Source organism: Oreochromis niloticus, linkage group LG3 (genome assembly GCF_001858045.2).
Source record: "Oreochromis niloticus isolate F11D_XX linkage group LG3, O_niloticus_UMD_NMBU, whole genome shotgun sequence".
NCBI lineage: Eukaryota > Metazoa > Chordata > Actinopteri > Cichliformes > Cichlidae > Oreochromis > Oreochromis niloticus.
In genome coordinates, this window is record NC_031967.2 from 3,752,912 (window position 1) to 3,766,980 (window position 14,069).

At 38.5% G+C, this 14,069-nt stretch overlaps 1 protein-coding gene across 17 annotated transcripts in view; it reads right to left on the reverse strand.

Moving 5' to 3' along the window:
* The window catches only part of ablim2 (actin binding LIM protein family, member 2), an 89,002-nt gene that overhangs the window by 14,666 nt on the left and 60,267 nt on the right, over positions 1–14,069 (reverse strand). For 5 of the 17 annotated variants that reach the window (XM_019349167.2, XM_025899370.1, XM_019349173.2 and 2 more), the window contains 7 exons: positions 13,105–13,182; positions 12,839–12,982; positions 12,022–12,054; positions 11,134–11,251; positions 10,024–10,290; positions 4,942–5,049; positions 3,215–3,268 (listed from right to left, as the gene is read on the reverse strand). In XM_019349167.2, the coding sequence (XP_019204712.1) occupies positions 3,215–3,268; positions 4,942–5,049; positions 10,024–10,290; positions 11,134–11,251; positions 12,022–12,054; positions 12,839–12,982; positions 13,105–13,182 (802 nt within the window). Of the gene's footprint in view, positions 1–3,214; positions 3,269–4,941; positions 5,050–9,316; positions 9,389–10,023; positions 10,291–11,133; positions 11,252–12,021; positions 12,055–12,838; positions 12,983–13,104; positions 13,183–14,069 lie in introns of all 17 variants that reach the window. The other 12 variants (XM_025899374.1, XM_019349181.2, XM_025899396.1 and 9 more) reach the window with 10 other exon arrangements.

Genomic DNA, 14,069 nt, shown 5'->3' on the forward strand with positions numbered 1-14,069 from the left:
AAGTAATAGTATTATTATATACTTATCCTTCTTTAATCTCTCTGTACGAGATGTTAACAATTTCACAATTCTGAAAAACGCAACGCCGAATGGCAAAACTTTCGACATGACCTCATTCACAAAGGGCTTGGGACCAATTGGCAACCTCCTGGCAATCACAGATTGCTTGGGAAAAAATATCTATTGGAGAATAGTTAGTGGAGGCTGCTGTTAGAGTTAAGAAGTCAACTACTGTCAGCTACTCGTTGACTCGTGAAACAAAAACACAAACCAGAATCAGAGGACGCTTACCTTCGCAGTAAAAGTTAAAACTGTGAGGCAAAACTTTTACTCTAAACGCAAACATTTTCTTTTTCCTATTTGCGTGACACTTATTATCTCTGCGCTAGCAAGTGTTTTCATAAAATTTCATCTTGGTTGGCAGGGCCATAAAAGATGGTATCTAAGCCAGTGTGACTGAGGTCATAGTGAGGAACAGGCTAGTAGCTGTTTTGGTATTCAGGTGTTTACAATATCAATGTTGTGCATTCCTGGTGTCATTTGCACTTTTTATTTATTAGAATGCATTGCAACACAAGACAATTTCAGGAGTATAGGCACTTGATAGCCCAACGCAGTGTAAATTAATGTATATCTTCAGGTTGTGGGGCCAAGAGAAACTAAATCTTAAAATGTGTTGGTCACAGCTTTGTTGTAAACTTATCATACAAGCATGTGGAACTATTTGTGATGTTTCTGACATACTGACATTATGATGTTAAGTGAATTCATACGCAAGATTGTGTAAAACATGAAAACTTTAGAGATGACCCCTAAAAAACCTGGATCCAATTCCCACAAAGTAGGTGTAGCCCACTGAAAATAAACTTAAGCTAAAACACATCACAAGTCTAAAGGCAGTTAGGAGATCAGTAAAGGGAGGTGTTTTTCTTTTTTTGGCAAACAGTACACTTTGTCTGTGATCTAATGTCTGCTTGAATGCTTCCAATCTAGCTGTCAAAAGCCAGCTCAGTTGATTTACATGTCACTGTTACTTGTTGATAGTGATGATGATATCCTTGTGTGGTAGTGGTGACATTAGCTCCTTGGAGTCCCGTGTTCATGCATTTTGGGTGAGCCTGTGAAGTTAGACTAGATTTCTTAAAGTATGCAACATAGTCTAGGGTTACTAGAAGTGTAGACCAAAAATTATAATTTAGGCACACAACACAATAATTAGGGTAGAGACACAAAGAGACACTTCACCATACTAACCGAACATACTAACACAACATGATTCATGTGCCTGACCATTCACAGTGTACAGACAGTTACAGCATCACCAATGAAATCAACCAATGAGCTGGTGGAATGAGTGCACACATGCAGGAACAGGATGAGCAAAAAACACCCATGGGCCCAAATCCCAAACAGCTCCACTCCCACATAGTTTGGATTAGGAAGATGAATAATCAATGTTTCACTGTGTGAGATATTGAAATTAGGGATATTTCTAAAATTGTTAAAAAATAAATTATAACATTGTGTAACAATGTTACCTACAGACCCAAAACGAGAGATAACCTGCCTTAAACTGAACAACGCTGATTTAGCAAATGTTTGATCAGGACTCACCGATATTTAACCAGAGATTGACAGTAACGCGTAATCCGATTACTTTTTTCAAGTAACGAGTAAAGTAAGGGATTACTACTGCAAAAAAGTAATTAGACTACTACTACTTACTTTCCCCTAAGCACGCTGCATTACTGCGTTACTAAACTGTGAGTTTGTTTGTGAGAGTGTCTCATGACAATGATGTACGAGCGTGCAGCGTCCGTGGTAACAGACGAGCACAGATCAACAATGGAGTGGGTGGAAGTACTGACATTACTTTGAGTTTGATTCCGTAAAAAGTGACAAAAACATTAGTGTACACTCTGCGTTGGAAGAAAACTTCTTCCTACAGTGAAAAATTAAACTTCAAATCTGAGCGAGCACCAAGCACGCTGCCACGGGAATGTGAAATTCACAGAGAAACCCCGGACCCCCCACTGACATGACCGCTGCAATACCGGGCAAACCTGCACCCGCCCCACTCCTGCTAAACAGATGAAAATAGATTTAGAAGCGACAGAACTCAGTGCTGCTGAATCTTTGATTTATTTATTTTTTTGCTGTGTTTTACTTGCATCTATTTGAAAGAGTGAGTATAAACATAAAAAATTATTTTATTTTATATGCTGTAATATGCAAAAAATAGGTTTAATTGTAAACTAATTTCTTCCAGTCAAAGAATGTTGATTATAATTTTTTCTTGATGCAATTTGCATAAAGTTAGAAGATTAAAACTAATAAAACAATTTAAAAAAAAAGAAATTTATTTGACTCCATTATATATGATGGATTATGAAAAAAAAGTAGAATTGGGCTGGAAGGTCTATTGCTTTATTACCTATTTGGAGTGTGTATTATGTTTTTAAAAAGTAACAAAGTAACTAAGAAATAAAGTAACTAATCACTTTTTTCAAGTAACTTGACCAACACTGTATTTAACATACTCTATCCTATAGGTGCCAGTACCATCATTAAATGGGATAGTTCCCAAAAGCCTGCGATAAATGATTTCAGTAACAGTGAACACAAGTCATAGAAGTTTTTAAGCAATTTTAGGCAAACATGTTATACATATTCATACATATTCAAAATGCAAACTGCACTGTTCATGACACACTGCTTGGATTACAGAAATTCTCTGGGAGCCACTGCAATATTCTGCATCTGTAAGCCTTTAAACTAAGAGACTATTCTGGATATTCTGCAGTGTAAAGGTATGGATGACACATCCATACCTTTACACTGCAGAATATCCAATTGGATTTTAGTAAAAGGAAGGTCATCTGCTCTCAGAGAAGGGTCATACTGTAGGTAGCATCATGTAACTCACACCTAAAATGTTTGATCAGAAACTTTAAGGTTTTTTTAAAATGATTATTTTATTTTGTTGTTAAATTGCCATAGCATTGCCCACCATCCAATTGTTCAACAATCATGGATTCTGGGTGAAGTACACCAGTTCTATGCATGTAGATCCATAGAGCCTTCTAGACAAGCGAAGTTCTTAGAACATAAAGGAGGAGAACTGGAATGAATGACGTGACTGACAGGCAGCATGCAACACATCGTGCAGAGACCAGACCAGATAAAGAAGTGTTAAGGACGAAGTGGACTGTACCATGCTGTTTGTAGATGGGGGGTTTTCTATAGATATTATCTTTGACCATAGTCTCTGAAGATGGGAACAGAGCAGAAGAAAGAAAATGGAAGAAGCCAACATGGGCAGGGTAGAGAAAGAAAGAGAAAATGGAGAAAAAGAAGCATGAGTTAGCAGTTATTGCGGGATGAGATATATTTAAGAAGCAAACGGGGGAACAGGAAAGCTGATTCAACACAAGTCATTTGTCATTTTCATTTTGGCACCTCAGATAAATCAGCAATTTTAAATTCATGCAACATATTCGAAACACATTAATTTATTGGTCACTGTTTAAGGGGAATGGCAGGTCATTTGATGTAGAACAATTGAATGATCCTGAAAGATTAAAATCAGCAGCCACACATAATCCTCTAGGATCAAAAAATCCACTTGTATTAGCAGATTTGAGAGAATTTCAAATAAAATCATTCAAAAATGGCATCTAAATTATTAACATAAACATTAAACATAAGTCCAAAGTTGAAGGTTTGTTCAAGAATTGTTGCAAACACTGCAGTGCTAGTTAAAGTACCTTTGCAGAATGATGAGGACTGTGCGTTATCCCCTAAAGCTGATCTAATCCATCTTAGTGTCAGTGAACCTGTCTAGGCCTCTGATGGAGATGCTTAGTAACGACTGTCACACATTAAGACACGGCAGAAACACGACTCACAATAAAACAACAGATGCTGGTCATTTCTCTGGATTGTTTCAGTGCCTGCCAGCATTTGAAACAATATCCATATAAAAGCAATAAGAGCAATGACTATGAAAGCCATGAAGTGGATAATTTGCTTCCAGCATGACGGTTTTTTCCCCTTCTCCACGACTGACAGTATAATTGACAATGGGAATTATTTTTCCATTTCCCTCTTTGAGAAAGCAGCAAAGACAACAGAGTTAAATGTGACTACTTTTCCAAATGTTGGGATCTTGTGTCACTGCTGTTTGATTGTTTCTGTGCAGTTATTCTGAAATTAGTAAACAGTAAGAACACTGGGAATTAAAGTCCAAGAGTCCAACAGAATATAAAGAAGTCAAGTGCTAAAATATTCTGCATGAAAAAACCATATTAATCCTGTGAAGTTTATAATTAGTGTCTCTTTTATGAGTAAGAAGAATCTTGCCAATGTTACCAATTGCCTGGTCCTCAAAGCCTTCCTACCAGGTAAAGACAAACTTTCCTCTGCTGTTATGGATTTCTTTGAACTCATGTATGAAATAACTGGAAACGAAACTTATCCTACAAATGGAGCAGAACAGGTAGCTTTACATGGCATAGGTGGCATTCATCAAGCTGATTCGGGCCATTTAGAAGAACCCACTGGCTAAATACAGACACTGACACTTGTTCAAATAATAATCAAGCTCCATGTCTTTGATCTTCTTAATAATGTCAAAAGCTTTTCTATGTAAATTACTAGAAAGAAATTGCATCAATTAATTTCATTTTATATAACTAAATAAATAAATGAATAAGACAAACTAGACACCCAAACTGAGTGAATTGCACTGGCTGAGATTTTAACTTTGCTGCAGTTAATCTAACCTGAACCTAAGTTCACAACAGACTAAATATCAAGTTTAGTTTAGTTTAGTTTGATCAGGATTCTATAATGGCTATGGTTAATGATGGCCTATTTTCTGAAGTGTAATGATGTGAAAATCGTGGGCTGAGCTGTGAAAAGCAGTCCTGTATGGCCTACCTGGTATGTGGAAATGCCGGGGAGCAGCCACGTATGTAGAAGTAGATGAGGGGGATTTGCCATCAGAATAGGTGGATAAGCTGGGGGTACTCCGACCGCTTTCACTACCTCCAAACGTGGAGGGCATTGAATATGGAAGGCAAAGGGGAAAGAGTTTGGAAGGAAAAAAAGGGAATTGGGGGGACAGAAAACAGTATTATGGTAAGGTTACTTATACAGCTCAGACATGCAGCTATTACTATAATACCTTATCCAGTGACTTGATAACCCAGCCATTTACAGTGTGTCTGTATTCATTTTATCCTGAATAGTCAAATTTTTATGGAATGTTATTTGGGTCTTCTACCTGCTAACTGATGAGATTTATAAATAATTCTTGCTAGCACTTTAATGTAAATAATCTTACACTATGTTGTTCATCAGCCCAAATGCAAATGAGATATTTTTAGATATTTACGGAGATTCCCAAGCACAGGAAGACATGTCTGTCACCTAGTGTACTTTCCTTTCAAAGTATCATTAAGAAGCTAAATGCAATGTAGAATTTCAGATGCTCATTCATCTTAGGCAACTTACATCTCAGCCTGCAGGATTCGGATTGGCTTTTTTTATGACTCTTTTTTCAGTCTTACTGCCAACTTTACACTACAAGCCAAATTTACCTCGCATAAACACATTAATACAAAACTTTATTAATTTAAGAGTTTTCTTTAAATTATGTCAATGTATGAGGCCAGTTTGAAATTACCAATTGTGGGATGTCCATAGAGTTCTTTATGTGTCTGCCATGTCAGAGGGCTCGCACATTAAGATAGAAAAGGCCTCTCGCAACTCTGCACAGGACAGCAAGAACTTGTTTTTAGTTTGTTTATTCTGATGCTGTAGAAGTTATTATGGAAAACCAATCAAGTGATTTATATGGAACTTATAAAGCCCTTGGAGTCCGGCCAGATGTCAACTCTGTGCTACTCTATGGTTTCAGAAAGTCCTCCAAAATGTTTGGAAACAGCAGCTGAAAAGCTTCTACCACACATCTACTACAAATCTTTGTTTGAATTATAAGTGACCTTATTATTGTAAGGTCTTTACCTTATAATATAAATGTAAAAAAACCAATAAAAGTTAGTATCATAGCACACCTAAAGGGCGTCGATGGCCTCTCATCACGTATCATTTTCCATGTGCTAAGTGTAACAATGTGACATGCTTTCGCATTTTGCTGACTGCATGCATTTGGGTGCTGCGTATCTATGATCACAACCAGGGCACACCCACTGTTACAACACAAGCAGGCTGGGTGATGGAGTCACTGACAACAGTGAAGCCAAAAGTAATAAACACTCTACATCCAGAGCTTTGAGGAAGAAACACAGAGGGGATTGAGACTGTGTCTCTGTGTGAGAGTGTTAGCTGACTGAACACACACACTCATCTCCCCTTAGACACAGAGGAATTATGGTCAGGGATCTGGATGCAAGTGGATGAGATCACTGTCACGCAAGTCTAAGTGATCCCCTTCACATACAGAAACACACACATACACACAATAGTACTGTTAGTGCAGGTCTAAATGTAGGGCAGATCATCCATACAAACATCTGGAGCTAAGACAAGAGGCTAAGAGAGTTTGGGAGGAGATGCATTACAGTTTATCTCAACAGATTACACAATGTCAAAGTCATTCATTTATCAAAAACCAATAACACAAAACAAGATATAAAAGATGGCTTTGGGATCATTAACAAGGAATCTGGGGATTAAAATGAAAACATGCATTTTTCATCCTTACAAGGTTCTTTCCTAAATATCCATCATCAGTGTCACTTCATTTCAAAACACTTTTTGCCCCTTAGGGGGTAATCTGCAGAGCAAAACATCTGGATAACTTGAGTGCAGCTGACAGCAAGTCTTAATACTACAATAAAACATCATTAAAACACAAGTCTGTTGCATAAAGACAAACAGCAGTTCCAAGGCAACACTACGCTGCATGCCACTGCAACTGGAAACCAGATCCCAATTTACAGATCAGTCTGCTTGGTCTGTTTCATTTCTGTGTTACTCCTCTCTTTCATCTTCCCCATAAAAGAGTTCCCATCTCAGCCTCTTCACCCCAAACCCTGGCCCAAGTGCTCGTGATTTTCTGTGCAAAATGTGTCTCCACCTCTTAAATCACTCTTCAAGTACTCTTCAAATTGCATTAAAAATGAAAACTACTAAACAAATATTTGAGCTTAATAGTCCTTGCGCAGCCTTTTGAAGACGTGGGCATTTGTGACCTTGCATGCCCTTTAGTCATCAGTAAACTAGTCTCTCTGATAGTGCTTGTTAAAGGATTTTTATATGTATTCTGCTCTATTGTAGTTAAAAATCCCTAGTTGTTTAGCTTCATTTAAACTCCTGCATACATTGTGTTTCATGACAAAGCTTGCATGAGGAAATACCACAGGTGCCTCCACCCTTGCTGAGTTTGCTGAGATAAGCTTGACCAGTTCCTATTTTTAACTGTTTGAACATATGTTTCATGCTTATCACCTTGTAAGGAGTTGTTTTACACACAAGGGGCACCGACCTGACATATTTTAGGAAGGAGCAGTGTATAAATACAGAGGGAACTGATGTCTCAGTGTGAGTCTCCACTGAGATCACCCATGTATATACATGTTTGAGTTGTGTCTTTCTTTGCTTGCTGGAAACGATTCTTTGACAGTGCTAAATGCTGAAACGACTGGAAAAGTCACACTGATAATGAAATTTTACAAGAGTTTTCTCAAGCTGGTATTTATATAGTTCTAAAAAAATTATTAGCAGCTTATCTAATTATTCATTTGTTCATTTTTACCCATTAAACCAATATGGATGTGCTCATAAAACTAAATTTAAAACAGCAGCCAAATGTAGCCCAAGGCACAAGCAGACAACACTGCTAACACGAGTTTTAATGTTCATATTATTGGATGGAGCAGGTACAGCAGGTCAAAACTGAAATGGTAAGTTAAGTGATATATTAATATCAATTAATATATTATTATCTATTGTGGGTGATAAATTGTTTCATACACGTGTATGATTGCCTGAAAGTGGGAATATCTCTAGACTCCACATTCACTAGTGGTGCACTAGTTTGTGTTTATGGTTTTATTGCTGAATCAACTGATTAGTGGTGGTATTAAGCCAAGTGTTTTCTTTAAACCGTGTCATGGAATATTTTATTGGGTCCGTTGCTGAAAAACTGACAACATCTGCAGATGCAATCATATGAAAAAGAAAGTTTTCACAGGGCTTGATGCAGTCCTGTGACAAACTGAACACACACATGAGCTACCTTTAGCAGCAACAACTTGAAGTACTTGTTTTCTTTACGACTTTATCACTATCTCGCATAAGATTTTTAAGAAAAATGTTGTTCCTCTTCTCTTCAAGATTTCTTCTGCTCATTGATGTTTGCGGGTATTTGTTCATGTACAGCTCTCTTAAGATATCTATCAGTTTGAGGTCTGGACCTTGACTGGGCCACTGCAACACCTTGGTTCTTTTCTTTTTCAGCCATTCTATTGGGATCATTTTCCTGTTGCATGCTGTCCATTATGAGCAAACGTCTCCACTTTGATCTCATCTGTCCAAACGATATTGTTCCGGAAGTCTTGTGGTTTGTTCAAATGCAACTTTGCAAACCCAAGCCATGCTGGCCTGCTTTTTTAGAACAGGGCTTCCAAACAAGCCATACTTGCTTAGTGTTTTCTTATTGTACTATCACGAACTTTAACATGAGCTTTGAGTTTTGGACACACTTGCCAATGACCAACTATTCAAGTGTACGACATTTGATTAGCAAGCACCTAGCTGCTACTTATCCTCTTAATCCTCTCTGACACAATTTAGATCTTTGACATACACAACAGACTTTTCCAATGATTCTGTGTTAGAAATTTACCATTTATCAGTCATCGAGTTAGAAAACCTTGATTCTCTTCAAATTCATATCAAATTCACGGTGATAAAGTCTATATTATGACAATGAACAAGGGATCATTCAAGAAAAATAGCAGAGTGGATCTAAGATCAAAGCTAGGCTGTACAGACAAGCGCAAAAATGAAATCGCCCTTAACCATCCTCTAAAAGTCAATACCAGATGTATCAGGGTCACAAACAGGTCTACAAGGAGTTAAACCATGCATAACAATAACCACATTCACAGACACAAGTGAACAGGGCAAGCAGAATGAGAAAAAAGGAGCAATCCTAAAAATATATCTTGATGCATCCCATGAAACCCGACAACACCACAATACCAGAACACAACATCACAAAACCTGCTATCCATTCCACTACAGGGAGAGGAAACACAGAAAACAGAACTGCTATTGTCTTTACCGTTAGGAGGAGGTAAACTGAGATGCAGGGATGTCCTAGGTTTAGGGTCAGGTAGGGGGTCCTGTTTGAACCCTGAGAGGTGAGGGAGATCAGGGGATGAAGGAAAGCGAGCTTGTTGAATAAGCCCCCAGGCAGGGGTTACATTATGCGAGGGAAATGTGAAAGGTACTGGTTTGTGATGTTGATTTCAGGGATGTGTGACATTGTAAACCGCATCAGTGGTTTCATGGCTTTAGTTCAAGAATCAGTGAGAATACAGAATGAAAATAAAGCTTCACGAGTGACCCAAAGTTTACAGCAGTTCACACCAGTATAGTCACTCTGTTTCCCATTATGGCTCATAATTCTATGGTAAATCCAGGTCTAAAACATACACAGTGAGAGTTTCCAGCACACGGTTAAACTGTTGGTAAATCCATGCGAAGTCAGGTCATTGGTCACAGCACTCCATTCTGTAAGACCTTTGATCTTAGTCGAATACAGACAGGACTGGTTTGCTGCTGAATCACCAGGTTTCCATGCTTCTTTTCAGGCATCTTGGAAACCAGCTTTTGGGACACTTTAAAGCCTCTTCTAAATATTTATTAAATATAGAGATTTTTCTTGGTTTTTATTATTTTTCTCTTTTTAAAATTTTAGCAGCAATGATTCCAGCAAGTAGTCCATTGTCTGCATTGGACCATGTCTTAGTCTTTAGTCACTGGTACCTCTAAAGTAAGGGATATAGTTGTGCTGCTGCAGCATAGCCAGGGTGGTGGGATTTAGGTGTAAAGACAAGCCTGCACTACCACCTATTGGTGTAGGTGAGTACTTGCCACAACTACCACCGCCACTGATCCCTTCAGCCCCACCAGAATAGTACATGGGTGGGGAGGATGTGTTCCTGGCCCAGGTGGAGGGGTACTTAATGCCACCCATGAGGGCTGGGGGTAAAGCTTGGCTGCTGTGTTTACCGGCAAGGTATATCTCTGGTCCTAGGTATCCAAGCAAATCACAGGAGAGTACAAAGGAGAGTACATTACCACAAAGTAATGGCAATAAATGGCTGGTCCTTTTAAAAAGAGGCCAACAGCATACAGAATACCACACAGTATACATGTATATATATATATATATACACATATGTATATATGTATATGTATATATATATATATATGTTCATTACAGACCACAGAAGAAAACAGTTCCTAGGCTTATCTTATCACTACCTGCAAATATGCTAAACATATGTAATGACTTGATGGAGAGCATACAGGTGGACGCTGGGGTGGTGGAGGGGTTCAAATAGCAAGCAGTGATGCTGTGCAGCAGCATTAATATGTCAGAAAGATGTTTAGCTTAAACAGACCACCAAGTTGGGAGAGTGTATTTGGTCTATGACGAGAGTAAAGCATGTTGTATATGATACAGCACAGCTTGAGATCTTTGACTAAACTAGCTTGGAGGCTTTGATTTTCTTTGAAGTTCTGTCAAGACTATCCCTGCAGTTTTGATGCACTTGTACTTTACTTAATAATGGTGCAAATGCAAGTTTTGTATTGGGACTTCACTTAATTCTGCAGTCAACTGAGTGAAAACAGTGACACTCTGCAACTTTGCTTTTATATAGTAATACAACCAAAAACAACCATGTATAAATTAAAAATAAAAAAGTAATGCACTCAGTGAGCACCCTGTGTCCTATTATTAGTCTAGTGTGACTGAGCCATAAACTGTTGGATCTAATACAGGTTAAACCTGGACATAATTAGAGAGTAAGACCTTTCAGCTTTTCAAAAGGCCACAGTGATGTATGGATCATGGGGTTTTGCTAATACCTGGTCGGCTGTAGTTCTGAGGGGAACGAGACGGGGTGTACCGCCCATAGCCCCCCAGGGAGCTGTTAGAGCTGGGGCTCGACGGCCTCCGTTGACGGGGTGATTTTTCCCCATCACCCTGAATACACAAACACAGAAGATAAAAACAGAGTTAGTATATTCTATGGACTCAGTCCTTAATTTCAACATCAGAGAAAAACGTGGGGGAGACTCGATTTCTAAAATAGTAATAGTGAGGCAGCTCAGTTATGTTGCTCAAGTCACACCAAGGAGCGAAGATAATACAACGTCAAGATAACAGGAGTGAGGAGAAACCTGTGTGCTTATTTTTATGATTAAGAGCAGAACTCATTTCAAATATGTATCAACAAATGGAGCAAATGGTTTGGATGTTTTTCAGAGTTTGAAAACAACATGCATGTTCTATTTTAAAAACAATCAGATTACATATATTTTTATTGCTTGTGCTGTTATACTGATCAGCCAAGAACTGAAACTGAAAAACTGTGACTCTAAGACAATAAATCCTGCATTACTGATATTAGCCTTTTGGCAGGGAAAGACCAAAGAGCATGCTTTACTCCAGGCCTCAAGGGCCAGTGTCCTGCAGGTTTTAGATGTGTCCTTCATCCAACACAGCTGATTTAAATGGCTAAATTACCTCCTCGACACATAGTGTAATGTTATCATATCTGCATAAGATCCAACAATTAAAACACATACCACAAATCATTTAAAACTGTCAATTAGCCTAGAAAACTCTTATGTCCTAAATATGGCAAACAATTTGTTTGTGTCCACAAACACATACACTCACACACAAGCACACGAAAAGGCACTGATGAAGTATGATTTACATCCACATTGAGACACAATGCATCACATTACCTCAGTAGGAGTAGGAGAAAGCAGCTGGGGAGACTGCAAATGAAAATGGGGAAAGAGCCAATGATTAGGAAAAACTCATATGTGAGAATATATGAGTTAACCAACCAGCAATGAGAGTGGGAGTGAGCAATGATGTCCAAATGCAAGGACATTGCTGATGAGTGAATGAGGAAGTTTACAGTTCAGCTTATAAGGTCAGGACTGTGAAGCTGTGGCTGAACTGCAAAGTATTGCGTCAGTGTGGCACTAATGAATGACTTCACTGTGATTATGGAGGATGAGGAAGGTGAAAAATAAAACGATAAGACAGGGAAGAAGCTACACAAGGAAGGTTTCTCGCTCAAATTGCATTCATTCACTGGTGTGAGACAGAAAGCAACCTGTGAACAAATCAGTTCTTTCGAGATAAAAGGATGACTGGATGTATTAAATCATTAGACAAAAAAAGACACATTCCTCTGGTTTTCAGTTTAAGTCTGGATATATGCTGCATACATTCAAATTCACCTTAACAAACAATATCCGTACAGAAACACTTGCTCCATATCGCCCATATTTGGCTAGTCTCTGGCTGACACTCATTAACAGTTAAGCAGGTAAGAATGTAGTGAATTCCATTTACTCTTGTTACTGTACCAAAGTTATGTTTACTTGCTTTCTGAGTGATTTAAAACCCCTTTAGCTACAATTTTACTGAAACTTAGATTTGTTTTATAGAAGTATTGTTCTATTCTCATAACGGAGTCATGACAAACCATAAGAATTACCAGGGAAAAAGTTCATCACAGCAGCGTATGGAAAAAGGAGTCGGTGTTACCTCTCCATAGTGCCTCTCGTCAGATGGGTAGCTGACATAGGGAGAATAAGACAACATGTCAGGCCTATCTATGTTATAGATGGCCTTGGTCTTTGGAAGGGCTGCCAGGTCCTTGTAGTCCAGCATCTCCTCTCCTAGCTTGGCCTGGCAGCAGACAGGAGACAGATTTTGTTTTTACTTGCATCCTACTGACACTTGGAGGAGCGCAGAGGTACAAAAGTCATCTGTTGCTCCCCTGGTGGTGAATAGAAGTGATGCAGTCTTACATAGATGACTCTGCTGGGAGAGCCCGAGGCGCTGGATGCCGGGACTGAGGTGATGCTCTCTGATGAAGTCCGGGTCACCTGGAACACACACACACACAACAGTTTTAAACACACTGAATTATGACAGGCTAAGAGAGGTGGCATTCATGTAATTACTGCCATCCATTCAAACTCAAGCGTAGTAAGATATATTATATACAGCGTTTTATCATATACATTTTTTTATTATTCAAAGCTGCCCTTTCGTTTCTTTAGGGTAGTAATGTAACAACAAAGAAAATCCTATAAACGTCTTATCCTGAATGGCTGCTTCGACTGCTGCGAATTTTTTCATCATTATTGATAAAAAATAGTAAAAACAATCGTCTTCCCAGAGAAGTGTCCTCTTAAACTCAAACCCCAAAAGTTTTGCATTTACAGTGAAATAAGTCAAGAAGCCAGACCACAGTTGTATCACAGTCATGTTTTAAAAAGTACAGCTTCAATTGTAATAATAATTGTAATAATAAAAACACAATTAAAGTCAAAGTCCAATTATTTGTCAACTCGCCTATCCATCCAGATCACCTCTCTACAAAAACTGTGCTCCATTAAGGTTAGAGTTATGCCCAGCTGTGGACATGGACAAGCAGAAAACAAGGATTACTAGTCAATCCTGTTATACTTTTCTCAAGCAAGTCTGCTTTAAGTCCATCCAACAGCCAATCAGATCCATGATAAGACTACTCTCCAAGAGAAACCATAACATCTGTGGAACTACATCATGTTAGTCCTGCTTTGTGCCTGTCATAATTTCCATGACCACTAGAGGACACTGTCGTGTCATTATACAGTTGACTAACTGTCACTCTTCAAGTTGGTTGAAATTTGTAAACAGATGGAAATAAACTTCTCCTCAAACTACCTTTGGGGAACATTTTTTCATTTGTTTTATGCTGCATTCAAAGACTGGGACCTGGACATGA